The sequence below is a fragment of the Melozone crissalis genome, unplaced genomic scaffold, assembly GCF_028551555.1.
Source record: "Melozone crissalis strain CALT ecotype California unplaced genomic scaffold, PUWL_Pcris_2 ptg000007l_1, whole genome shotgun sequence".
In the NCBI taxonomy this organism is placed as follows: Eukaryota; Metazoa; Chordata; class Aves; order Passeriformes; family Passerellidae; genus Melozone; species Melozone crissalis.
The window spans coordinates 18,280,126-18,308,015 of NW_026535785.1; the positions used below are offsets into that span (position 1 = coordinate 18,280,126).

Sequence of the window (27,890 nt, forward strand, 5' to 3'; positions counted from 1 at the left end):
AATGGAATAAGGTACCCATATAGTTCAAATAAAGTCCAACTAGAGGCTTAACAACACTAGCTGCTTATGCCTAATGAGCACTTAGCTACTTTCAAATCATATAAAATCTTTAGCACCAGTATATCCCTTGAGTCTGCCATGAATTGGGTTCTGGATTTTCAGAGTTCCATTGTTGTTCCTTCCAGTTCTGTTGAGGCGCTGTCACTCCTCTGTGAGATCCTCTCTTCACAATGGCATCTGGATTCCCAGGAAGAACACCAACACCTCGACTTTTGCTCAGGGAAAGACTGAAGGCTGATACTGTGAGTAGCCCCTGGGGCTGTGTTAAGGCTGGAAACTGCCCTGCTGTCCCTGCTCTCCCTGCCCCTGTTGTCCAGCAATGCTCTGAAGCTGCAGAGCCCCTCCCCAGCCCTTTGTGCCGTGCTCCTGTTGCTGGGGCTGTCCTGGTGCAGTAGGGAACACTGTGGGATGTGTCAGGGACAGCCCAGCGCCTTGCCTGGCTGTGCCAGCAGAGCCAAGTGAAACCAATGTACAGCTGAAGCCCTGAGCATGGGCTTCTTTCCTTCCCCTTTGCCACAGCCATTCCTTCTGTCAGGCTGGGCACTCACCTGTGCTGCTCTGACCATCCTGCCCTTGGGCACCCGGGCACGTGAGGGGGAAAGCTCAAACTCTGCCCAAAGCCTTGAGAGCCACGGCTGGTCCCAGCTGGAAGAGCTCCCAAGGCAGCTGTTCTCTCCCAGCTCCTGGGTGGGCACAGATGCAGCCCTGCAGGCAGCGCTGGATGGAGCCAGGGCCACAAAGGTCCCTTGCTGTCTGCAGCTCACTTGGCTGAAGATGCCCCACTGCTGAGGCCCTGCCAAGGAGATCCCTCTGTTTTCTTCTGTCCAGGGCTCTGTCAGCCCAGACAGAGAAAACCAATGCTAATTGACAGAGAGAGCTAAAACTTGGACACATGCCTGTGCACCTCACTCTTGGTACAGCTTTTCTTGTTTGCTTCGCTTGGACTCAGCCAGCAGTGCTATCTCCTGGCTGTGAGTTTTGAGTGTTGTGCAGAGATGGAGTTTGGGCAGTTCTGAGAGCTCCTCCCCACTCTCTGAAAGGTCACTGCCTCAATCCAGGGAAAAGTAAGAGGAAACAAATGCCCAAAGGGCAGAAATCCCCAACCATGTCCCATCAAATCACAGAGAGACTCATTGGACACAGCCATGTGGCTGGAGTATGTGTGTTCCACTCTGTATTATTAACTCATTGGTGCTAAGTATTTCAGCAGGAAACTTCCAGGGCTTCCAGAACTGTGCTAGTGGCTGTGATCACAAATCATTCATCAGTAGTAAGTGAACAAGAAAAGCCTCCATGAGCAAGGGCATTTCTGAGACTCTTGCTGTTTTTTTGCCTTCCAGCTGACTCCCTCTGCCTTCCAGAAGGAGATGTCTCTCAGCACCAAGCAGAGGCTGGCCAGAGCTAAGAAGCTGAGTCTGCCTCAGGTTGTCCAGCCTCAAGACAAGCCTGGGACCTCCCATCACAAGGTAGCCTTTCCCTGCCCTTGCTGTTTGATGTGATAATTGAGGAGGATGCCAGAAGAGCAGCTTGGCTTGAGCCTGCTCAGCCTGGTCCAGGAGCTTTTGGTCAGCCCAGGGCAGAGGTGGAGGAGCCACTGTTTGCCCAGTGTGGGCTGGGCAGATGTGCTCACCCAGAGTCTGCACTTCACTGGGGATCAGAGCAGAACCTTCCTCCCAGCAGCTGAACCTGTCTCTGCTCTCTCTGGCCTCTCCCTGCAGTTCTCAGCAGCTGTCCCAGAGCAGCGCTCGTTTCAGCCTTGCCCACCAGAGGTGGTGTTTCAGAACTACAGCCCCGGTGAGGTCTGTGAAGTGCCGCTGGTTCTGAGGAACAGGGACAAGGTGAGTGCTGGGACTGGAGGTTTAACACTGTGCTGGAAGAGGAGAGCAGAGAAGGGTGGCTAAGGATGGCACCAGGGCATGTCGACCTGTGCCATCACAAGTGGCAAAACCATCATTCCATGTCTCTCCTGCAGGTTCCTCACTTGGTGAAGGTCACCTTGAAGAGCTCACCTTATTTCCAGCTGGTGGGCCCCAATGACGTGTGCCGCAAGGTGCCACCGGGCCTCTACACCACTGTCCGCATCCTCTTCACCCCTGGGCAGAGAAAGGTCAGTCTGGAGGGCCCAAGAGGTTGCTGTTTTCAGTGGAAACTGGACCTGAAAGGCTGGATTCAGGGCATCTGGCCTGACTTTTGAGGACCTGTTCTGGTTTCAGAGGATCTAGAACTGAGAGATACTCTTTGCCCATGCTAAAGATGGAGATAAAGGCTCTGTGCTGAGACAGTTTCTTTTGCCACAGGATTATTTCCACCAGCTCCTCTGCACCACTGAAAGAGAAGAGTTCATTGTGCCAATTTGGGCCATCGGTGGCCGAGCCATCCTGGACTTCCCTGACCAGCTGGACTTCTCCACCTGTCCGGTCAAGCACAGCACCCAGAAGACTCTGCTGGTTCACAATGTTGGAAACCGGCCTGCTCGTTACGAGCTCAGCACCCAGAGGTGAGGCAGCTCATCTGTCCTTGTGCAAAGGATATCTGTCACCTTAGGGTGATGGTAGAGTTGGGAAAGAGCAGCAAAAGGAACCAGAGCATCAGAGCTGCTGCCCTGCAGCCCTGGCTGGAAGTGAGCAGGACGTGTGGGGTTTGCCATTGCTTTTCATGGTTTAAGCAGGATGCAGCCTTTGAGCTTTCTCTGTCTCAGATTTCCTGGAGGGTGCTGGAACATGTTGGTAGCTGGCTTGCACCCTCCTGAGCACAAGCAGCTTCTGAAATGCTTACTCAGCACTGTCAGCCAAATAGACCCATTCTCTGGGAGGCCACAGGCACGTGGCTTTCCAGTGGTCCCTGCATCAGATGCCCAACATGAGCTGTGCTGTGGGCAGCCTGTGCTGTTCCTGCCAGTCTCAGAAGACAATCACTGTTTCTCCTGTTGGCTGAACTGGAGAGGGTAATGCATTTTTGACACCGTACCTGCAAGGAAACCAGTTCAGTTGGCTGGTGGTGTGTTGAGGGTTATGTGATCCCGGAGGTCTTGGTGTAGGAGCTGAGGTCAGGAATGCAGCACAGACCTGCTGTCTAACCTCAGGCAGCTGAGTGGCCTTGATGCTTTTTTCTCTGGCAAAACAGAGGTCAAAAGGCAAGTTGACTTTTCTGCTGTGAAACGTGAGGGTCCGAGAGGAGCTTCCACCAAAGCCTGTCAGAGCTATTGGCAGCTCCAATCCAGGCTCCTCAGATGCTGCTCAAACAGGCTGCTGCTTTGGACTGGGCAAACATGTAGGCAGGAACTTGTAAATCTATGCACGGTTTTTCTCTGGGATTTCCAGATCTTGTTTTGTCACCACCAAAATAAATCCTCAATAACGTCTGGTATCCCTTTACAATGTGCTTGCCAGCAGTTCTGTTGAGTGCTACAGAGCATGTTGGATCCTGCTTGATAGGGATTTAAAGAGTTTCTGAACTTCAAGAATTAAATCTTGAAGTAGATGAAATAGAGTCTAGATGTAGTGTAGTAGAGGGAAAGATGGAGCTTGTGAGCTGCTGACTCTGGACAGAATTTTTCAGCACAGAGCTGGAGCTGCTGTAACCTAACAGACTGAATTTATTAGAATAGTTAATGCTGCTTTGTGGGATCTCAGCCTCTCAGGGCTGAGGTGCAGGGTGACCAAGACCACCCCTGGGGGGCTCGGGAGTCCTGGAATGTTGCCAGAAATGTCTGGTGGCTGGACTTTGATCCCACATGGGAGACGACATCAGTATGAGGATAGGAGGATTTCACCGGGGTGAATGGTGAAGGGATAAGTTAATTGGAGTGTGAGATACAGGGTTTAAGATTTCTGTACAAGGGGGTCTAAAGAAGTAAGATGGAGGAATTGGGGCGTGCTCTTCTCCTTCTTCTTCTTCTTCTTCTTCTTCCTGGCCTCCATCTTCTGTGGTGATGTTGGCACTTTGGGATTGGTCCTTACCAAAAGTGCACTGGTTAATAAGGGTAGAGGGTATTGGAGAAAAATGATAAATATCGTATACGTAACTCCGAGTATAAAGATAAGTGGCCGCCCCAGGGACTCGCAGTGTGTGTGCCCATGGCTGACTGCTGAGCAGAACTCTGTCAGGCCAAGAGAAAATCTTTCAGATAAGCAATTAATAAACACCGAGACCGAGAAAAGATCTGAAGTCCCTTCTTGTCCTTTGGAGTGCGGGCTGCCCAAGGCCACCTCGGGCCTTCCCAGACCATCTAAACAGCCAGAAATCCGACACTGCTTGATGTCAGAATTAACTGACCATCACTTAAAAGTAATAGATGTTAAGATTAGATGATATTTGAGTTTCTTCCTGCAATAAGTGTTAGTGGACACATGAGGCAATTCAATTAGCCCTATTTTTTTTGTCTCCCTTGGTGTGGGAGGCAACTTTTAATGAGATCAATTCTCCCAAAATCAAATCATTTAATAATGGCATTTAAGACACCAGTGGACAAAAGAACGTTTGGCTGTAGCAGATAACTGTACCATGGGACTTGAAACAGATTGCAGCCTCCTTGCACACAGCATTTACCAAAAGTGCAGGTGAATGGTGCTTTGAGAGACTTGGTCACAAAATTGCCAGCTTTGCTCACTGGTCAGCTCTGTTTCTAAATTATGTTAGGAGTACTTGGTCCTTGGTATCCATGGCCATAACTTTTGCCCAGCTCTGTCAGTAAGGGGAGCTGATATCTGATGAGAGTAAGCAAGATGCAAATGACCCTTGAGCCTCATTGCAGAGAGCTGGATACAGAGTATGGGGGAGATGAGGTCATTTCATCCCACAGGATCTTGTGAGGGCTGGATCTCCTCACACTAGAGTCAGTGGCTGTTTCTGACCCTGTCTGTTCTGTCTTCTGCTGACTGTGGTTGGTTTGCTCTTTGCTTGCACAAGTGAGCAGAACTGGACTGCAAGAGGGTTAACATCCCCAAATCTCCACCAAGAGTCCTACTGTCTCTGTGTTGCAGCCCTTTCTCTGTCACTCCGGCCATGGGAACTCTGGATGTTGGTGATGCCGTGGAGGTGGCAGTGGAATTTCAGCCACTGAAGACTGGTGACCATTCCAGGTCCCTTGTTGTGCACTATGACACAGGTGAGTGCTGGGCAGTGCACAGGGCACTCTGTGCATCCCTCAGAGCAGAGCCTGTTCTAAGCAGAAAGGCTGGTGTGGCCGTGGGTTTCAAGAGGGAGATGATGATACTTTTCATAGGGTTCATTTTCTAGTCATCTGGTTTGTAGTCATGTAGTTTGTCATCTTGATCCTTGTAGAGCTCCATGTAAATGCCATTTCTAGAGAGCATGTCTGGTATTTGTTGTTTGCGTCTCGCCTGGGTAACGCTCACCTGCAACAGGAATGGTGAGCTTGAAGTCTGAGCCCAGATGCATCCCAGGAGCTGGCTGGGAATAATGAAGCTTTGAAAGCTCTGGAAATGAGGGAGCCTTGGTAGGGGTCTGTTCTAGAGGGTGAAATGCTGGCAGGTTGTCAGGACAGCGTCATGCTGTGCACATGCAGCTCTCAGCTTGTGATCCATGGACTGATCCATGGAACTGCTCGTTCAGCTAAAAGCTGTGACACTTTCTTCTGCTGCCTGTGGTGTGCTCTGTTCCTTGTGCTGCCATCAGCCAGTGAGGTGAGAAAAGACTCCCCTCTGCTTTGTTCCAGGTGAAGACACCCACACAAGCCTTCATGCCAGAGCTGTGGATGCCCACATCGGGCTGGACAGGAATACTGTGACCCTGGAGAAGACGTACATCACCATGTCAAACAGCGCAACTGTGGTCATCCACAACCGCAGCGACATCACAGCCCGCTTCCAGTGGAAGGCTGTGGATACTGAGGAACAGGAGGAGCAGCTGAGGCTGAGGTGGGTTTGAAAGATCCATTTCAGAGACATTCCTTGCCCAAGGGTAAAACTAACATATGGCTTCAGGAGGTACTGGTGCTTTTAAATGGCTTTGGGTAAGTAAACCAGCCCATCTCTCCTGCCTCCCCCAAGCAGTTGTGTATCAGGAAAAGCTGCCTGAGGTGGCTGGTGGATTCTCCCTCAGCTGTGGCAGAGGCTTTGAGCCAGAAGGCTCTGTTGAGGGCTGCTGGCTTTGGAAAGCTCTCCTGAGCTTGCAAGTGTGGAGGGAACAAGTGACCCTCTGATCCATTTGGGACCCCATGGCTCAGGGTCAGCCCTTTGCTGTGGAGCTGCTCCTGCACTTCCACTTCTCTCTGCAAAGACGTGGCTTATTAAACAACCTGCTGGGTTTGTCTTTCCTATGCCTGCAGGCAGTATCACAGGATATACCAGCAGCAAAGGCACAAGTTGTATAGTTTTCTGAAGGAGCGTGAAGTGGACATCACTTGCCGAGAACGCCTTGCTCTTCTCAACCACACCTTCCAGAGTGAGGTAGCAAAGATCAGAGGAGATCCCATGCTGTTAGATGATGACATTTTCTCCCTTGAGCCAAAGGTAAATGATGGCTGAGAACCTCCCTTCCTGCTTCTCTCCTTCCTCTTGCTCCTCATCCCTGAGTAAGGTCACTTGACTGATCCCTGCCTCAGCTGGCTTTGTGTGCCAAGAGAGAAGTCATTGGGATTCTGGTGAGGTCAGAGAGCTGGTTGCAAAAAGCATTTCTGCCCTGTGGGCTCCTGGCAGGCAGCAGGAGCCTGACTAAAGCTTCCAAACTCTGTTCTCAGTTTTATTGATGAGTGTTACTCACTCCTTGCTTGTCACTGATGCTCTAAATAACAGCTTACAGGACTGTGGTTGAAAACAAGAATTGTGGTGTCTGAAGATAAAGGTTTTGCTGTGTCCTTCTGCTTTAGGAGGGTGAGATCATGCCGAAGTGCTCAGCTGAGATCAGCGTGTTCTTCACGCCCCAGGCAGCCCAGGTCTATGAGCGAACAGTTTACTGTGACATCTCAGGTATGGCTCCTTCCCCTGCCCCTCTCTGCAGTGAAGGCAGCTGCAAACACTCCCCCAGATCACTGGGCTCCTGTGCCATGGCTGGGGAGGGTCTGTGCTCAGCAGGGCACTGCTGGCACATGCCCACTGTCCCTGCAGCTTCCAGGGCATCTCCTCTATTTTGATTTTTTCCCCTCTCAGCTGTTCTGAATGCTGCCTGTATTTAGTCTGCTCCTCCTCCCTTGGGAAAAACACTCTGAGGTGCACCCAGAAGGAGGAAGAACAAAATTTCTGGCATTTCCTAAAGTTCCACACTCAACATAGGGGATGGTGTCTATGGATGTACTGCATCTCCTGAGGGAAGAGAAGGGTCCATATCTGCTCCTGGGACATCAGGAGCTGGTCCCATGCAGCACAGAGTCAGGGACTGGCACTAAGGCAGCCTGGAAAATGCAGGAGAGCAGAAGGAATTCCTGTACTGAAATAGAAATCTCTCCCCAGGCCGTGAGAACAGGCTGCCCCTGCTCCTCATGGGGGAAGGCCTCGGGCCCCGGGTCCATTTCCACTTTGAGGAACTGAACATTGGGGAGGTTTTTGTCAGAGTAACCCACAGATATGAGGTAAGCAGCAGGGTTGGGGTGGGTCCTGCTGGCTCCTAGGGTAGCAGTGAGCCTTGTGGACCTGTGGAATTCCTGGCAACTTGGGTAGTTGATGCTAGTCAATTTTGGGGGGATTTCTTGGAATCTGGTTCTTTTGGATGGGGTCAGAAAGGTGTGTCTGTTGTTCGTGAGACCCCAGGCCCTGCTTTTGGGCAGCCTTCTTTGGAGATCAGCTGGGAGGCTTCCTGCAAAACCACTTGGCACATGAAACCAACACTGGGTCAAAAAGCTGCATGTTCAGAGGCTTTTGTTCCAGTCCCAGACACAAATCACCTTTGTGCTCAGGCTGTCCAAAAGCAGCTGGAACAAACTGGCTGCATTTGAGTTCAAGTCCATTGCAAACAGTTTTCAGCCATGTCCCTCCTGCATATTCATGGGAGTCAGAGGAAAACCATCCACCCTCCTGGCTCAGCGCTGGTCAAAGCCCTTGGCAGTGCTTTCCCTTGCTGACCAGCCCCTCACCACACTTCAGCCATGATGTACCTCTGGCTCTAGAAAGAGCAAAGTGTTTCTGGGCAGGAAGTCAAGGAACTTCCTACATCTTTGCTTCTGGTTTCTCCCACTCCTGCTGTAAACAGGTTGGGCTGCAATGGAAGCTGAACGTGCCCTGCCCATGGTGGGGTTGGACACGTTTGAAATCTCTGTGGTGATGTCACTGTAATGCTGTGATGCCCAGTGCTGCTCTTAGGGCCAGGTGTGAATGAACTGGGTGATGCTGAGCAGCCCCTCTGTGCTGCAGGTCAAACTGGACTGTCTCTGCCAGTGGGAAAACCCCAGAGGGGCTCTGGTTATGTGAAGTTATCACTGCTTTGAATGAAACACCCAAAGCTATACAAAGCTGTATTTCAATGTTGTATTTTTTGCTTCTGCCATGCAGCAGCACAAGGCATCTTCTGTCTTTTACTGGTGTTAATAGTTTAATCTGAAAGTGACTCAGACTTCTGTAGGAAAGGAACATTCCTCATGTATTTCCACTTTGCTTTTCTGCTGCTGCAGGCATACCTGATCAACAAGGGGCCTATTGAGGCTCCCTTCAAACTCATCCCTCCAACCACAGCCATGGGCTCCTGCTTCACCTTCCTGCCCCAGGAGGGCATCGTGGCACCAGAGAAGCTCCAGGCCATCCGGGTCTCCTTCTGTCCCACCATCCGGGGGGAGTTTGAGGAACAATTCTGCTTCCATGTGGCTGAATCCCCTAAGCCTGTGATCTTCACTGTCAGGTGAGGAGGGCTTTGGGAGCTTGTTGGGCACATCTGTAGCTGTCTCTGGGTAAGCATCTTCCATCTGCCTCATTTTGTGGTGGAGCAGAGAAAAAAGGTGTTGCCTGAGGTGGCTCTGGCTCTGGCATCCCTTTAGCGTGAGGCTGCCTGCTGCCCTGTGTGGTGCCCAGGAGCTGCAATGACTCCTCCCTGCAGGGATGTCTTCTGCTTAGGCTGTTGCAGGCAGTGGGATGGATCAGCTTTGGGCAGCAGCTGCTCTGGGATGTCCCACCTGAACACCAAGCAAGGCCCGCAGGGCTTTGAGATGGACCAGCCTGGGTGATTCTGCAGCAGCAGCAGTGTTTGTAAAAACTCCTGTTCATAATCCCTGCCAGATGGGCAGCAGCAGCCTCAGCTCCCCTCTCCCAGCCATGCTGTGGGGACAAGCTGTGCTCCCAGCTCCTGTGCACAGAGGGCTCTGGTGCCTCCTTTGCACAGCCAGCAAAGGGCTGATGTGGGAGTCAGGAACTGTGCAGCAGGAACTGTGCCAAGGACTGGGGCATCTGTCAGCTGCTGAGCACTTTGCTTTGGCTGCCTCCTGCCCCCGTGGGTGCTGTGCTGAGCACAGGGTGCTGGGGTGATTTGAAACCCAGGGTGGCTCTGACAGCAGCATTTATCCACCCTCTCCCTAAGGACACCGGAACCCTTTGTGATTCCCTTTAACAGAAGCACTGCCTCCCTGCCTTTGTCCACCCTCTCCCTAAGGACACCCAAACCCTTTGGATTCCCTTTAACAGAGGCACTGCCTCCCTGCCTTTGTCCCTGCAGGGGCTCTGTGATGGGACCCACTTTCCATTTTGATGTGCCCGCCCTGCACTTCGGTGACATCGCCTTTGGTGAGTGTGCCCTGGGCTGGCACCACAGTGTCAGAGCTTGCTGTGGTGCTGAAATGGAGCCCTTGAACATAAGAGCATTCATCACTCGTGTTCCTCCACCACAGCCTCTTCAGGGTGTTCATTCCAGGGCTGCTGGTGCCTCAGGTACCCTTTTGCCATCATGAGATCCAACAGGACCAAAGGAATAAGAAGTCAGCATCACTGTTTGGCCACTTCTTGTTTCCCTTTTAGTAAGTGGCACAATAAAGAAAGGCACCAGGCAGGAATATGGTTCTGTAATAGATTCATCCTGCTTAATTTGATTTCATTCCTAAGGTTTCTTCAGCTGGGGGCAGCTCTTTTATCTTTGTTTCTTTTAACTGTGCTGCTGAATGTTGTCTGCATGTGTTACCTCAGTGGCATTTGAGAGCGTGACATCCTTTTTGTGCCTCTCCTGCCTCCCTGCTGCAGTCACTGTTGATGGGCATGGAGAAGCCCTGGGCTATGCCTGCAGTTGGTTTTTCCTCCCCATCTGGGTTTAAATGACTCTTGGTAAGCAGGCTGGGAGATGTCTGCTCCACACATAGCTGGCCAGCCAAGCCCTAGATCCACTGCAATGAGCTGTAGTTCAGATAACAAAGAAGTAAAATCCAAGCACAGTTTTATCCTACCAGCAGGATATTCACACCAGGAATCACGAGGTATTGATGCCTAAATGGGGATTTGTGTCATTTTCTTAGGTTTTCCTCACACCTTGAAGTGTTGCCTGTTTAACACCTCCCTGACACCCATGGGCTTCTCCCTCTACATTCCTGGGGATGGCTTGGGAGTGCCCAGTGTTAGCACCACTACTCAGATAGGCAAACCCAGCAGCCAGTTGTGGAGGAAGGAAGTTCGAGTTCTGAGGAGGTCACAGGAATTTACCATAAATCCCGACAGCGGGACCGTCCGTGCCCTGGGATCCCAGGATATCAAGGTATGGGAAGAGTCCAGCTGCTGGGGCTGAGGCTTCACTGCAGTGTGGGAGGGCTTTAGCTCTGGTGCCAGCTTTGAGCATCCTGGGAGTGAGAGATCTGCACTGCTGGGAGGCCTCTGCTAGCTGGGTTACCCAGGATGTTCCTCAGGGAGCACTGTTTTGTTTCCAAAATCCTGCACTGAGATCAATACCATATGGTCAAGTCCTGAAGCCATTCTTGTGTTTTTGAGAACAATTTATTTGATTGCAAGTGGGCAGAGGAAGGATGAAAACAGAAAGTTGCTGTTAAAGAGAGAGATATCATTGTGGAAAGCAGTTTTCTTTTCTTCCTGGTCTTGTTTCTCATCTCCTGGGCAGCAGATGAGTTGTATTCACTGCAGGAATCTTCAGTGGGGACAGAAAATACTCTGCAGCCACAAACTGCCCAGCATGTGCTGGGCCACACTCTGCCCTCAGCTTCCTGCTGTAAGGCTGGACTTGTTCCATTCAAGACAACAGACTTCTTCTGCATTTATGTCATTGTAGTCAGGTGAAAAATTAGTCCCTTTAGCAAATCTCATATTGCCAGAGGGCTTTTTTTACTCTCAAAGACTGCTGCTCTACTTATGGACCAGCAGAAGAATTAAAGCAAATCCTCCCTTTGTCTACCGTGGAACAGGAGTTGGAGGACAGCACACATGGGTAATGAGAATTTTGGGAGTTAGCAAATACTGGCTGCACTTCATTTCTTTTCTGCCAGGTCACCCTGTGTCCCAACACTGTTGGGGACTACAATCTGGAGCTGGTGCTGGACGTGGAAGATGTTGGCAGGAAGGTGTTTGCACTGCCCCTCACAGCCAGGTACCAACACCTTTCCTGCACCTGCTTGTCTTTGCTCGTGCATCCAGCACCAGCACACTGCCTGGCTGCAGCTCCAAAGGAGCAGTGCTGCTTCATGAGCTGGATCTGCCCATCTAGACATGAGAACAGTGCCAGGAAAGCAGCCCTTAGTGAGATACCCCCCTGCTCACAGCCAGCCATGGCCCTAGGCCTTTTTCTAAAGGGAGAAGGAATAACATTAATTGTTGGCCTGGGCTTTGGTGCTTGAGCTGGAACAAATTTCCAAAGGCTTGCCTGCCCTTCTTCCTGCAAGTGGTGAACTTATGCTGGCTTGTGACCACCCTGCAGCAGTGGTTTGGAACACAGTGAGCAGCCTGCTGAGAGCTGGGGTCTGGGTCCCTTCAGCAGTGCATGTGCAGTGGGGAAGAGGCTCCAGGCAGGAGTGGGGAGAGCAAAAGGCCTTACAAAGAGGACTGTAGTCCTTGATGTGGCAGGTCACCTCAGCTTTCACTGCTTCCCTCTGGCTCTATTGAGTCATGTTCTCAGAGCTGAGACCAAAAGTTGTTTTTGCTGCAGCAGAATTCCATCCTGCTGTGCTGCTGTGGGTGTCAGTTTAGTGCCAAGGGGGATGCAGTTCCCTGGTGCTGTTCCCTCTCCCAGGCAGAGCCATCCAGTCAGTGCCTGGGCTGCCCTTTTGTAAAGCAAGCACAAATGGGGACAGTCAGTGTAGAGATCCATGGGGGAAGGAATTGAGGGAGCTCTAGGAACTGGAAGAAGTTGATCACCTGCACTGTGGGCCTTGTGCCCTCCACCGCTGGAAGAGATGATTCAGTTTTCAGGCAGGACAACAGTGCTGGAGGAGAAAAGGGAGTAATTTTCACTGATACACTGGAGTCTTGTGTTCCTTGAGCCTTGGTGGGCACTGGTCCTCACTGGAAAGGCTCCCCCAGAGCTCAGGGACCACTGGCACTGTTACAGGAGCCCTTGCAAGTGTCCTTGGGCAGAGAAGGGGCAACACTGCCAAGACAGCTCTGGACTACTGTAGGACTGCTCTACTACTCTACTCTGTTAGATTTGCAAATACCTTACACTCCCTTGTATGCTCTTGGAGGACAAAAGTTCTCCATGCTCCCAGTGTCTCTCATTCCCCTGGGGTCATTTCTTTGCCCAGGTGCATCGTTCCTACACTGCGAGTGCTCAACCCTGTCGTGGAACTGGGGCACTGCTGCTTGAAGGTGCTCTATGATGAGAAGGTGACCCTGGTGAATGACAGTGACTTCCCTGGCTGCTACTGTCTTCTCCCTCAGGTTTGGCCTTGCATCCATCTCCTCCCCTCAAATATTACTGGGGGGGTTATTAGGGGAATAAATGGGTTTGGATAAGACCTTGCTGGTTTCTATTCAAAGCTAAAGATTTTCTGAGAACAGGAACCTAAATACAAACTTTAGGAAGCAGTTTAACATCTTGAGGAAGATGTTTAGAGTCTAGTCCTTGACTAGTTTTCAAGTGGCAGAGCTTCGAGGGCTGTGAAAATCTGATGCAAGGAAGCTGTCAGCAGCCAAGGGAGTGTTTGTGGATGCAGCAACTTTTGGACCCCTGGGGATGCTGAGCACCTACACCTTACATCATGGTTTTTGCCTTCTTGCTTTCTCCTGAGAATTTTTACGAGCGTGTGGGAGTTGCTCTTGTGGTAGAGGTTAAGGAGTTTAAAGTTTCCTCAGTTCTGAAGATGCCTTTGATTCTGTCCCTGCCAGGAACACAAGGAGGAGGCTGCTGCGTGGTACTTCAGCCTTGCACCCTCTGGGATTATCGAGGCTCACAGCTCGGTGCAGATCCCAATTACACTCCAGGCCCAGTTGCTGGGACAGTGCAGCATCACTGCCAAGATAGCCGTGTTTGGGAGACCAGGATCCCCACTGGTGAGAGCAAGGGGACTTGTGTGCTATTACAGCACCCTGTGTGGGGTCACTGCATGGTGAGAGAGACGAGAATCTTGTTTCTTGATCAGAAGGCTGCATTTATTGATATATGATATATAATACATTATTACTATACTAATAAGAATAAAGAGAGAGGTTTGCAGATGCTAGCTACAGCTAAGAATAGAAAAGAAAGAAACTAAAACAAAGTTGTGTCCAGGGACTCTGTCCCTGTGTTTGCTCCTGTGATTGGCCTTTAATTATAAACATAGAAACATGAGCCAATCAAGGTGCATCCCCTGTTGCATTCCACAGCAGCTGATAATAACTGTTTACATTCTCTTTCTGGGGCCCTTGCTTCCCAGAAAATGCAGAAATCTGAAAGAAAGGATTTCTGTGAAAAAATGTCTGCGACAGTGTGCCTTGAGCAACTCCTCCCAGTGAGGTGTAAACTGCACAGGGATTCTTCCAGGAGCTTGTGATTTATGGCTGGTGTGGACAAGGACAGAGGGGACTGGTGGCACAAGCAGCAGCTCATGCCTAGGAAAGAGGAAGAGTGGAAGCCTCACAGGTGGCAATCTCAGTGCCTGACCCAGCATAGAGTTACAAATCTGGGAGATGGGATAACAAGCCCAGGCTGAGACCCAAACCAGTCCCTGGGTCTCATACTCTACCATGTTATCAGATGAACACAAGTGCTGCTTCATTACAGCTGTTCAGCATCACATCCCTGAATCCTGCTAAAGCAAGCACTGTTTGCTAAAGGAATGTTTTGTGCAGAGCTGGACTGAGGCTTCTCTGAAAGCCAGGTCCCTCAAGTCTGAGAAATACCCAGCATATCTCCTCAAGAAAAGCCCAGCCAAAACCAAATGAATGTCCAACACAACTTGCATCTGGAGCATAGGTTTTGCTTGTTTTTTCCACCAAGTTTGGAAATGGATAAGGCAAGCAATTCCTGAACTAAAGCCTCCTAAAAGAGGACTCTGAAGATTCTGAAGAAGATTCCATGGATTGTAAAGAAGATTCTAAAAGAGCTCCTAAAAGAGGCACATATGGTAACAGCAAGTGACTACAAAATACAGGCCCAGTCTGCCAGACATGGATGCTCTTCATCCCTCCACAGTCTGCTTTGTGCCATGAGCACCCCACAAAGGCAGCAGTGCTGCAGGATGTGGATGTAGTTTAGCAAAGAATTCCATGTTCCTTGTCCTACTGTCTGTGCCATTTCTGCAAGAACAATCCTTTTGAGTTTCAGACTATTAAATCAGTTCAGAGTTTTTTTTAAGGACAAAATACTGCTTGAATGATGCAATTACTAATTGATGCCCCTTACTCATATATATGAAGATTACACATCAGCACAAATTGAAGGCAGCTAACTTGCCTCATCTCCACTCTGAAGAGCCTGCCTTGCTTCTGGCTCGTGCTGCTTTCACCAGTGCAGCTTTTTGAATTGCAAAGAACTTAGTGTTCAAGGATGGCTGTGCAGTAGCAAAAGTTGGGAAGGTGCTTTGGGCCAAGATGGAGCATTTGAATGAAGCAGGCAGGAGGTAAAGGAAAGAGCCATGTGGAAGAGGTGTGAAGAAGCAAGCATGGCAAACAGCAGTGCTTTGTCCTCTGATGATGGGAGCTTGTGGCTTTCAGGTGGGATCTCTGCAGACCCCACACTTGCTCCAGGCCTTCTGTTTCAGTCTGCACCACTGACAACTTCCAAAGGCCATCACTGTCCCCAGTCTAGGAATGCTCTTGGAGCTGGCTGTGTTTTTAAAACTGCCTTTGTTGCGTCTTTTTTTTGACCTTTCCTACCTTCTTCCTGGAACAGGAAATCCGTTTAGAGTGCGTTGGCCAGGGCCCCGTTGTCTATGTCCATCCCAGGGAGATAAACTTCGGCTCTGTCCCAGTCCTAGAGGATTGTTCCAAAACTCTCCACCTCGCCAATCAGTGTGAGATTCCTGCAACCTTCCAGGTGGAGATGGTAAGTGTCTGTGGGGCTATTTTCCAGGGACAGGTGCTGGTTACTAGCAGCCCTTGACTTGTTTTTGTATGCAACATTTCTGTATTCTGTGTGAGTGGAAGAAAGATATTCCATCCAAGTGCAAGCAAGAGGAGCCAGGATCTCAGGCACGCCTCTGTGAAATAGTTTGCAGAGAGATTGGAGCAGAAATGAGTCTGGATCATGTTTGCAAGTTCTCTCTTTATTTTATGGAAGATACTGAGCTGTGCAAGTCATGTTTTTGGAGCTCTGAGAACAAGAGAAGCCTGTGGCCCTTTGCTCCTAAGAGGGCATGGATTTCCCCATGGACTCCCCATTCCATCTGCATTTGTTTGTGCCAGACTTGTGTTAATGGCACAAAGCAGGGTGTGAGATCTGCCCTCAAACTGCTCATGGGAAGTCAAGTTTCACAACTCCTGTGAGTAGTGCTGTTGCAAATAAATGCACCTGTGAGGGCTGTGCACCCCCAGAGCCTGTGGTCTCTGTAGCACTGCAGAATGGCTCTGGAGATCACCTGCAGAGGAGGTTACAGAGGGGGACAAGCTGCAGGGCTGGAGCTACAGCTTGAAAAAAGCTTTGGAAAGAGATTTGATCTTCTGTATATTGGGTGGGTTCAACTTCTGGAGCTGGTTAAAGCCAACCCTGATCAAGTGGACTTGTTTGTATTTGTGGATAAATCATCAGGTATTGTGTGAGAGTCCAGGCTCAGCCTCCTGGGCCAAGGAGGAGGTGCGTGAATTTTCCTCTTGCTGCTTTTCCAGTTGTTTGGGGGATAAATGTTATCCCAAAGTGGAGGACTGGCAGGGCAGCTTTTCCTGTTCAGCCTCTGCAGGGAGCAGTGCACCTTGGCTGGGTGCTCATGGTGTGTAAAGGTTGGGTTTCACATGCTCCTGCCAGGGCCAGACCTGCAGAGCTGTGTCTGTACAGCTGTGCTGGTGCAAGGCCTTTCCCCCTCCTTTGGGCACCTTCCAGCTCCCTTGCTCAGTCCATGAAGTCCATGAGAAAGCAGATGACAAGAGTTCTTGGGAAGAGTGGGCCATGCCCACAGAGCACATGCATCCAGTTTTCTTTCTGCTTCCTGCTTTCCTGCTCTGCTAGAAGCACTTAGAGGTGACTTTTCCAAAGCAGAGGGCCCTGGGGCACCTCTCTACAGCTGATGATTGGTGGGGAGTGAGGGCTTCAGTCCTTTAGGGGTGTTGAGAAGCACTGATGGCCCCTTGGGAAAGGAGATTTGGGATTTTGCTCAGCTGGCTTTGCAGAGTGATTCTGCAGGCGCTCAGCAGTGTCCTCCAGCTGTGTGGCTGCTGGGCTGGGATTTGAGCAGTCCTGCCTTCCTCCAGCCATGAGCCTTTGTGCACACCCAGCTCTGCTGCCAGGAAGCCAGCAGGGAGTAAACAGCTTTCCTTGGCAAGCATTCCAAAGAGAGCCAGCAGGGGGAATTACCTTCTCCTGAGGAGGAGCTTCCCTTGGGTTGAGCAAAACAGGGCTAATGACCTGAGTATGTTAAAGGAAGGTAAAATACAGGTTGTATAAGCTCTTGGGGAGTTGCTGTGCTGGACACCATAGCTTACATTTAGGGAAATTAAACGTTTATGGTTTTTATACTCATCTCTTTAGCCTTCCCGTTTTCTGCACCTCACAGCAGAGCGAGGTCCATGGCTTCCATCTAACTTTGTGTTTGGCTTTTCCTGCAGGCTGTGGAACGTTCCTGCTGGAGGATTGAGCCCAGCAAAGGAGTGGTCCCCCCACGTTCTGAGGTGTCCGTGGCTATCGTAGCTAACCTGAATGACACAGTGAAATTCCAGGAGAAGGTGAAGGTGTTAATTGAGAACAACCCTGTGACCATCATCTCTCTCCAGGCTGTGGGCATTGGCACCACAGTTGTCACGGACAAACCTCTCGTTCCAAAGCTCGACTTGAAGTCCTGCTTCAGGTAGGAGACTCTAGAAACTTCCACATCTCCTGTGTGTTCAGCAAGGAACAATTTTTCCATAGCCCTTCAGGCTAGATCTTCAGTACTCAAGATCCCAGTTCTGTTTCCATGAAGCCACAGGAATTCATTTAGAAATATGTCAAATATCCAGATATCCTGGAAAGCCACAGAAATGGAAAAGCTGAAAGATCTGGCAGGGCTGAAGCTTTGAGCCTGGGCAGCCTTTTGGGCAGAGGTTTTATTGCAGAGTGCGCAGTCAGGGAATGCCATCAGGGTGAAGCTGAAGCTGAGTGATGCCAGGGAAATAGCAGCTCCCGTGACATTTTCCATCTCTCTTCTCTTGCAGCTTTAGTCACTGCTTTTACCACTTCCAGCTGACGAACAGAGGCCGCCGCACGCAGCGGCTCTACTGGAGCACGGAAGGGTTCCGCACCTTCCGCCGCAGCGCTCGGGCCCCGGCCCCCGCGGGCACCCAGGGCAAAGGGGCTCCCCCCATGCCCAGGCCTGGCAGCCCCGTGTTCAAGCTGTGCCCAGTGCAGGTGGACCTGAGGCCGGGCCAGACTGTGGACATGGTGCTGGAAGGCTGCTCCAGCACTGTCCAGGTGAGGCCCTGCCCAGGGCTGAGCCTTCCCATCAGATCCCCTCCACTGCAGCTTCTTCTGCAGCCCCTTGACACTGGCCTGGCACAAGGAGCAAGTGACTTCAAGAAACTGTTTCAAGGCCAGTTGCTTTCCTTGCTGGCCACCATCAGTTGTAAAGGCTCTTTTGTGTTTCCCTAGCTACCATAAACCCAACTTGCTGGTCCCAAAATACAGACTGAAGGAAGTACTGCTCCTTTGGGCAAACAGGGCTTACCTGTGTCATGTGCTGAGGCAGAAAGGGAGAGCAGAGAAAAGAAGTTGCACTTAGGCTAGAAGCCCAGGCAGGAAGCAAATTAAACTACTGTCAAGTGCTTTTTCTGAGGGAAAAGCCCTTTACCCAGGAAGTAAAATAAAAGCCCTGGGAATGGCAGGAGTGTTTGGGAGCAGCATTGCTTTTCCTCTGAAGACAAACACGTGCACAGGGCTGCTCTAGCTATGAGTCCTGGAGGGGGAAAACACAGTGTGCCAGCTCTAATGATCAGTGCAATGTCCATCCAGGCAGGAAACTGTTCACAGGGATCATCAGAATTGACAATTTGACTTTGGTCAACTTTTCTATCACTGCTTGCCCCAGTCTCTCAGCCAGCCCTGGTGTCCCAGGGACCTGAAGCACCCCTGGAGAGCAACTCAGAGGGGGAGATTTTAGCAGAGTCTGGGAGTGTTCTCCTACCTGGACTGTTCTTTCCAGGGGAAATGAAACTCTGCAGAGAAGCTGCCAGCTAAGTCTGGTATGCATTCCCTGGCTCCAGGACCCCTGGGCAGAGATATTTAGAATAAGTAGATGGCAGCACAGAAAGAAAAGAGAGCTGTTGAGGAGAGCAGAGACTAATTTCAGTCCCTAATAACAAGTGGCAGGAATGGGGCCCATGGGTGGGTGGCAAGGCAGTGTGGGGTGTAGGGCCTGCCATCACACACTGGGACACAAGGGAATTTTGTGTGCAGGAGGTGAAGGAGCGGCTGCTGTGCCACGCTGTGGTGGGGAAAGAGACAGCAAAGAAACAGATCCTGCAAACAGATGTCATCTGCAACTTCATCTGCCCTGCAGTGCAAATGTCCCCCAGAGCCATCGCTTTCCGTGTGGAAAAGGTAAAGTCACCCCATTGCATCCTGGCATTAAAAGGTGTAACTCTTAAATTGGCTGGAAGTAAATAGAAATATATGCACTTTTGGGGCTGAAAAATGTGAAATGCATTGGAAAGGGAAGGAGGTCTATGGCACTTGAGGTTGTTTTCCCTTGTCTCCTGTTTCTGTAGAAACCCAGTGATGTCCTGAAACTGCAGTACCAGCCGCTGACATTAAAAAACACCAGCTCCCTGCCATTCAGCGTGGTGCTGGACTTGGAGCAGCCCTTCCTGGTCTGCAATGTGAACCGGAAGCCCCTCCCTGCAAATTGCAACGTGAGCCTCTGTGGGCTTGTGCAGTGGGGTTTGAGGAGGAGGGATGTGGTGCTGCACTTCTGCTGGGAGCTCCTCAAGTTGAGAAGCTCATTCTGTAGTGTCAGCAGTGGATTGGCCTGAACTGAATCAGCAGAGCTGCTGAAGGAATCAAAATCTTACCTGAATTGGTAACATGCATGCTGGCTCTAAAACATGAGGAGAGGGGAGCAGGAAAGCAGATTGAGGCAAGCCATGCAGTAAAGGTGTCTCCTGGAAAGCATGCCAGCTCTCCAGCAGCCACCCCCTTGGACTGGGGCTGAGCACAGCAACGGGAGCCTGAGGGATCCTGGACTGGACTGTGGTGCCTGCAGTCAGACCCCTGCTGTAGAGAGATGAACCATGAACTGAGGAGCCCATGCTGGGCTCACTTGGAGCATTTACTGTTTGCTGCTGTCAGGCCTTGGGACATCATCCCACAGGTGATTAATTACTGCTCATCTCCTTGCAGCCTGTGAGAGTGGGTGTAGGGAAGGAACTTCATCTCTGCATCTGCTTTAACCCAGCTTATAAGAACAATCTGATCAGCTGGGTGATAAAGAAGGTTCTCAGGGTGAGCTTCATGGAGCATCCTCATGTGGAGAAGATCCCTGTTCGGGGGGAAGTCTACTTCCCAAATCTCCACCTCCCCACCAAGGCCGTGGACTTTGGCTGCATCATAAATGACACTGAACAAGAGTTGAATATGGAGATGACCAACTGCAGCCCACTCCCTGTCAACTACCACTGGTCATTCCTGACAGACAGCCAGGTGAACACCATCAGGTATGAGCATCATCACCCCCGTGCTGCTCCCAGCATGGAGCTGCTCCAGCCTGGCTCTGAGTGGCTGTCACTGAGCTCAGCACACCAGCACCCAGCCAGGGGCTGCAGCGCAGTGAGGAGCTGCTCTTGCAGGCACCTCTCTCCCCCACTACAGGCCCACCATCACAGTTATGTTATTTTCCAGGTTCATCCCTTCACCACCTAAATTCAAGCCACGGTTTTCAAAGAAGAGGAGAGTGTTTGTACGGAGATACTCCATGACTGAAAGTGTGGAGGAGCTGACCAAAACCCCAGAAACAACGCAGGATTCTGCCCAGGAGGATTCTGCTCAGGAAGATTCTGCCCTGGAGGATTCTGTCCTGGAGGATTCTGCCCTGGAGAATTCTGATGAGCAGGATTCTGCTCAGGAAGGTCCTGCCCAGGAGGATGCTGCCCTGGAGGATCCTGTCCAGGAGGGTCCTGCTCAAGAGGACTCTGATCAGGAGGATTCTGCTCAGGAGGACTCTGGCCAGGAGCCAGAAGATGCAGAGCATTCCCTGGAAAGAGAGGTGGATTTTCTTGTGCACCTACCACTTGCTTTGCCTCCTCTAAACTTGCCACCAAAAAGTCATACTCATGCCAACCTCCCTTTTTGCTGCCCTTCTGTCCTGTGCCCTGAAAGTAGCAGTTGGACATGGGGTGTCTGGGGAGGTAGAAATAGGAAAATTTTGCTCAGAGAAGCTCACTCAGATCCTACAGACCTATGCTGAGTTTGGGATTTTTGGTTTATTTTCTTTACAATGTAAAATGAGGTCTTTATCTGCATCATGATGAGAGGGCTTCCAGCTTCCCATGTATGTCAGTCCATGAAGAGTCCTGATCTCCACGTAGCCCCTTCCAAACCCAGCTAGGGCACTCACATCTGTGCCTTCACCCAAAAGCTGGTATTGCAGTGACAGCTCCAGAGCAAGAGTTTGCAAAGTCACTTATTATGGAGCAACAAAAAGTCACTCATTATTATGCAGTTAAAAAAAAAAAAAAAGATGTAAGGAAGCAGAAGAGTTTCTCAAAAGCCCAGTGTTGGCATTAAGTTTATGGAGAAGGGTTGTACCTGCTCACACACAAATACCAGTTGTTTCTACACTGCACAGTTTTTCTGAATCAGGAGAAACAAAGCCCTATATGAACAGTGTGGCTGAATGTTTTCAAATAGAAGCAAAAATTATCTCTATTTCCTGGTTGTCGCCATGTATGCACAAGCAAACCAGGGAAATTCAAGTGGCCATCCTGGAATCCTGGAATGGTTTGATTGGAAGGGACTTTCAGAGATTATGCAGTTCCAGCCCTCCCTGCCTGAGTGCTGGGGGTGCCTGGGAGTGCCCAGTTCCTTCAGGCAAGTTTGATGTACCAAGTGCAGATGGAGCCCAGGTCTGATCTGTGGCTGGCCTTGGACCCACACTCGACTGATGGCCTGGACATTGTCACCCTTGGTTTGTGCCCAGGTCCCTTTCCAGCTGCTCCTGGTGTGGGAGGTGCTGGAGCCTGCAGCAGAGTGATCTTGCTCAGAGCAGCCAGCTCACTGCAGCCTGTGGTGCTTTTTCCAGGGGCTGTCACCCACTCCTGGGGCGTCTCAGAGGCCAGTGAGGATGAGGGGACTGAGCTGGTTCTCAGAGATGGAGCACCCCAAGCTGGGAATGCAGGAGGTAAGTGGCAATTTGTCTCACATCCATGTTTCCAGTGTGGGAGGTGGTTCTGTAGCCCCAGTGCCACTGGTGGCCCTCAGCACTGCTCACAGAGGGGCCTCACATCCCTCCCAGTCCATCACAAAGCTCTGCTGAAGCCAGTGGTTGCTGGAGAGGCCATGTGGGATGTTTTGTAGGGCTGCCCCATGATGCTCCCTGTGCAGCCCCTGTGGAGGGCATTGCTCCCATTTACCTCATCAGGTGGTTTTCAGGACATTTTTGTAGGAACTTTGGCTGTAGCAGCCTGAGAGAACAGCACATAAAGTCAGAGAGAGGGAGAAAGGCCTCAGAAGTCAGATGAGCCTTCCCCCAGCTCCAAGGGCTCCCACCTCCAAGTCTCCTGGTTTTCTGAAGACAGTGAGAAGTGTTTCCAAAGACAAGTTCTGCAGCAGAGAGAATTTCTTGCTGCCAGGAGACATTCTGGTTGACTTTAATGTAGTCTATACTCATGGATAAATGATTATGGGAGAAGATTTTCCCCATGGTCCCTCCACTGGTCAGTGGCATGGACACAGTATGAGATTAGGGTGATTCTGGCTGTGTTTGGGGAATAGGCCCCTCCAGCTGTGACTCTGCTTTATTTCAGGACACAGCTGCTCTTCTGCATCCATTTCCACTCTCACCATCTCCATCTCCCCTCCCTGCAGGTTTTTGATGTGCGGCCGCTGTGGGGTGAGCTGCAGCCAGGAGAGAGCGAGCAGGTCACCTTCACCTTCTTTGGGCACGCCAACGTGGTGGCGTGTGTCCGGGCGCTGTGCCACGTGCAGGGAGGCCCCAGCTACGAGGTGGTGCTGACCGGGGAGGCCTCGTGCCCCAGCTACCAGCTGGACCTGCAGGAGATTGACTGGGGGCTGCAGGTACCACAGGCTGCTCCTGCCTTGGCTGGCGTCGTGGCCACCTCCATCCCAGGCTCTGTCCCCCTCTCGGCTCCTCTGCTGGCTCTGGGGCTGGGAACACAACCTGTGAGAGACAGTCCAGCATCCCAGCTGGTTTGAAATGGCCATCCCCACCCCTCCCTCCCTTGCCCTGGCTGAGGGACAGGACACTGTCCTCTCCAAGGCACCTGACCCTGCCTCCTGGGGAGCACAAGGCTCCCAGGGAAGATGTCCAGAGGGACCTGTCCCTGCGATACCCCCCCACTGATCTGCTCCTAAAGCTTGAGCTCCAAGGAGATGCTCTTGTCAAATGCTCTTGCTTGATCCACAAAATCGTCCAGGGAGGAACTTGGGCTTTCAGTCACTTCAGTACCTGAAAACAATGTCCCACAATAATCCCCACTTTACTTCTTTTCACTTTAAAGTCCACAGATACTTCCAGTTGCTGGCACTGCCTGTGTTGTCCTGTGTGTCTCTCTTGTCACCTGTCTGTTTCTTGCCAATATTTGCATGCAGCTGCCTTTTCTTCTGGAATGCCTCTCAGAAATGCACTGACTTTTAGATACAATTCAATGGGGACAAAGTTGTCAAAGCAAAACAAAACTGTTCATTAGCAACAATTCAGCCGAGCTGGGTGTGTGTCTCCCTGTCCCCGGAGAGGAGCAAACACACCCTCCAACAAAAAGGCAATCTTTGTATCCCCTCTGTACCTAGCTGGGACAGTCCCTGGCCCCTTTCCCCTTGGAGGGGCACTCAGGAACTTCCATTCTCTCTGACCACCAACTTTTCTGTCCCCTCCCCTCTCATCCTCCTTCCTTTTGGTCATGTCTTCAACCCTGTCCCTCTGCCAGCTCACAGCAACACCCAGCAAACCAACCTGAACAAATCCAAACTGCAAACAGCAACATGCAGAACCAACAACTTCCATTCTTTAGCTCCATAAGCTTTTGGCTTCATCTCACACATCTCAGTGCCACCTCCTCTGTTTCTCCTGGCTGTTGGTGGCCCCTCAGAGTGCAGAGGACCTGGTCCCCTGGTTCATTTATTGCTGGCCTTTCCAAGGCTTTGCCACCTCTCTGTAGCTGTGTGTTGCACTGTGGCTGTGTGCTTCCAGTGCCATGAAAGAGGCAGGAGGTTGCCAGCATCAGGCCTGTGTCTGTAACTTCTCCCTGCTCTGTCCTCTCTGCAGAGGTTTAACAAAGCCCTCAAAGCACAGGTGACCCTGCGGAACACCGGCGTCATGGAATTCACCTTCGTGGTGCCAAACTGCAGCACTGGCACTGCAGCAAAGCCTCTGCCTGGAGTGCCCGTGGTCGTGCCCACCACAGTGAGTAGCACAAGTCATTGCCTCTGGCCCTCTGTCAGGCAGCCCAGGAGAGAATTAAAGGAAAAAAGTGGGGAAAAGAGGGAAAAAAGTGGGGGGAAACCCCAAGCTGTGCTGGGGCTGCAGCCCTGCGAGAGCTCAGGAGCACACACTGCACCCCAGGGGTGGAGGTGCCAGTTTTTGGGCACAAGGAAGGTAGAAAGTGATGTGGTCTGATGGTTACTTCTGGATGAGAACCTGTCCCCTCAGCCTGTCTGTCCCCTGAGCCATCCCACAGCAAAGCTCTGATGCAGTCCCTTCCTCCTCTCCTGTCCCTGCAGGGTTCCCTTGCACCTGGCCAGAAGCAAGTGTTGAAGGTCTATTATCTGCCAGGAAAGCTGGGGGCCTTCCACAAGACTTTCCAGGTCAAAGTGGCTCATCTGGAACCGGCAGAAATCACCCTGAAGGGAAAGGGGACCTTCCCTGGGGTTACCAAGTACCGGCCCAGGAAGCTGAAAGGTGAGCACTGTCTGCTGGCTCCCAGGAAGATCCCCTGGTTTCCCCCTGCCATCACACATCAGGCAGCTCACACCCATCTCCACAAGCCTGGAAGTTGCAGGGCTGCCAGACCAACACTTTGGCCTCTCTGGTTGCCTCCTGAGTTTTGAGCAGTTGAGTCCATTTAGGCTTTTTCCCAGGATCCTTTTCCCAGGATCTTGCCAGCACATTGCTGTAGGCCTGGAAAGATGATGGCCAGGCAGAAAAGCTTGGGAAAGCTGTGAGAGAGGCTGGAAGGGCTTTTGGCAGGGTTGGATGTGCGTGGCATTGCAGGGGATGAGATGATGCCCTGTGAGTGAGAATGAACATGAGGATTCAGAGAGGAGCAGCAGCATCCATTGTTTCTGGGACAGGCCAGTGTTGGGGAAGTGGGACTTCTCAGCTTCAATGGGATTGGCAATGTGCCTTGCCTTCTATTTATGGATAATTCTTTCCTTCAGAAGAGGAGGAGATACTGCAAGAGGAAGAAAAAAACCCAGAGGAAGAAGAAAAGGAAAAGGATGAATCATCTGTGACCATCTGTGGTGATGGAGTCACTGATGGAGTCACTGATGGGTCACTGATTGTCACACCTGAACAACAGGCTAGTGTCCAACATCTCCCCAGGCCCCTTCAGCTGAGGGCTCCCCCAGCAGCACACTGGATCTGGTGGAACAGGTGGGAGGGTTATTCCCACTTGGGAAGTTGGAGGAGTAGCAGCTGTGCTCCCTCCCAGAGCTGCCTTTGCTTGTGGCCAGCCCATCCTCCATACTTGGAGCTCTCAGATAGGTACTGCCACAATCAGATTGCAACATTTCTGGGCCACTTGCTGAATTTGGAGAGCTTGTGGTGTGTTCTCTTTTGTGACTGAGAGAAATATGTGTATTCAAGGGTTTCTACCTAGAAAGTGAGCAGAATATTCAGAGTCAGTGAAGGGCCAAGCACCAGCAAACTCTTCTTCATTTGCTGTGTAAATGGCAAGAAGGGCAACTGAACTGGTGAACTTTGTGATCTCCAAATGGCCTTATTCATGATAGCCCTCATTTACTTTTTTTATTGGTGTATGATTCCACAAAACATTTCTCTCCTGTTCTGGAATACAGAGGTTAAGGGGAAAAAATATTATTTTTTTTTTTTAAAAGGCAAGTTCTATACCTGTATGGTGGGAATGATGTGGTTTCTTCTCCAGTGATACTGCCAACCTCGAGATTTCAGCTGAGGATAAAGAAACCAAATCATCCAAATATTCTTCAGAAGACAAACCTTGAGAAGACCAAGGGAAACTGGGAAGCTCTTTGAAGAACCTACAGAGCCATAAGAACCTCGAGGATTGGCATTGGCACATCTTGTTTACCAATAAAGGAGGGAAAGGAATCTCTTAGGGAAGAAATCTGTGAAAGCTGAGCCCTGCCCAGGCATGGTGCAAACTCCATGAGATCCTGCACTGTCTTCCTCTTCTCCCAGTAAAGCTCTTCAGGACAGAGAACTGGATCCTTTCCACCTCTGGGAAGCACCTGGAGCTTTTATAGCCACCCTTAACCACTACTTGAAGTCCCACCTGTCCCTTGCCACTGGAATTGGAGAGCTAATGCTCTAAACCCCTGTCATGAAGGCAGTGACACCCTTAGGATGGTCATGGATGACAGTCTGAGAGCAGCCACGTTACCTTGGGGTACTTTGGCCCAATAACCCTGGGGATTGCGGCAGGCTCAGAGAGAGCACTCTTGGTCAGGTGTGAGATGTGTGGCACTGATCGTGTGGGTCATTATGACTGAACTTATTGCCAATACAGTATTTACATATTGTCAGTGCAGTATAAAATATAAGCAGGTCTAATATAACATGAGCAGCTTTGGCTAGAAACCTGCAGGTTTACAGACTGGAACTGCAGAACTCACAGGGACAAAGCAACAAAGCACCTGTGGAGCTGCTTCAGGATTTTATCTCTGGACATGACTGGATCTTAGCTGGATCTGCAGCCAGAGGCACCAGGAAGCTGCTGGGGCATGCAAGGAGCTCAGGTGGCACAGGGGAGGGTGGCAGGAGCCTTTCAGCCCTTGCTCCTGGCCAGATGCAAGGGAACCCTGCAGGGCTCCCCTGATGCTCTTCCTCTGCCTTCTGGATGCTTCCCCATCCAAAATGGGATTTCAAACTCCAGAAGAGCAGCCTCTGTGAGGTGCACTCCCAAAGGCAAAGGTGTTCTAAAGTGAAAATCACTGCTCTAACTTGTGCCACTTTGCTGCTGAGTTTAACAAGAGGAGCATCCCCACCAGCACCCCTTTTTGCAGCTCTCTGGCTCCCAACTAACTGCACACGTGCCAGCTGTGCCAAGCAATGGGGATTCTAGCTGTGATCACACACTGGCCAGATTGTGCTATCATGGTAACTGATTTTGAGAGGAATGGCAGATTTGTCTTTACAAACAAGCTGTGGGTCTGCTGGTAGATAAAACCAGCACTGGGAGATAAAAGAAACAATGGGAAGGATTCCACTGATTGATGAATGGAAAAAGATACTTGCTTTTACAACTTTAGGTTTGCTGATAAATGAAATTGGACATTGAAAGATAAAAGAAACAATGGGGAAGAATACCCCCTAAATTCCATAAGAATTAAAAATTTAAAGGGAGGGTTATACCTTAGAGGAAAATCTTTGGGATTAAGTGTTCTGGGAAGACTGAAGCTCTCAAGTACCTCAGCCAAGGGGGAAAGAGAGAAGGGAAATGTGGCTGGAAATTGGGATATAAAGGAGGCTGTGTCCTCCAAAAATTGGAGAGATTCCAGGGGAATGCCCCATGGCCTCTCCCTTTATTCAAATAAAGCCAAATAATGCCTCTGTCTCCTTTTTGGACATAAACCTCTGGTGTTTGTGGATTAGTTTTCCTAACATTTTGATTCACTGTGTTGCAATCAAGTAGAAAAATTATTAAAGAAAGGCCTCATAAAATCAGTCCTGCTCTGTTAGATCCATGGCTGGCCTATAATTTCTTCTGAGTCCAGCTAGCATTTTGCAAGTTCCCATGTGAAAACAATCCTGGTATGAATGGTTTGTTAACATAACAGTCTATTCCTGGGTGAAAAACAACCACACCTGCATAAAACATTAGATCTATCCCATGAGAATCAGGGAAGAAAATATACAAACAATTTAAGAATAAAGAGATTTGATAGACAAGTAAAATACCTTTCTCTAACCAGTACAATAATTGGCAAAAAAGCTACTGACCAATTGGAGGCACACACCAGGTCTGTGAAACTTCTAAATGGAGTCTTGG

General features: G+C 50.5%; 1 protein-coding gene across 1 annotated transcript; it reads left to right on the forward strand.

The window, feature by feature from the left end:
• Window positions 1-230: 230 nt before the first annotated feature.
• On the forward strand, window positions 231-26,213 carry LOC128951054 (hydrocephalus-inducing protein homolog). The gene is made up of 29 exons (XM_054296210.1): window positions 231-302; window positions 1,401-1,526; window positions 1,779-1,898; window positions 2,033-2,167; window positions 2,358-2,557; window positions 5,043-5,167; window positions 5,738-5,939; window positions 6,350-6,533; window positions 6,890-6,989; window positions 7,470-7,588; window positions 8,624-8,847; window positions 9,655-9,722; window positions 10,442-10,677; window positions 11,417-11,517; window positions 12,668-12,803; window positions 13,251-13,415; window positions 15,238-15,390; window positions 17,103-17,341; window positions 17,688-17,943; window positions 18,925-19,068; window positions 19,236-19,379; window positions 19,867-20,180; window positions 20,365-20,728; window positions 21,764-21,862; window positions 22,549-22,758; window positions 23,966-24,103; window positions 24,421-24,598; window positions 25,078-25,294; window positions 26,081-26,213. Exons 1-29 carry the CDS (start codon window positions 231-233, stop codon window positions 26,211-26,213), a joined length of 4,902 nt encoding a protein of 1,633 aa, XP_054152185.1.
• The last annotated feature ends 1,677 nt before the right edge of the window (window positions 26,214-27,890 follow it).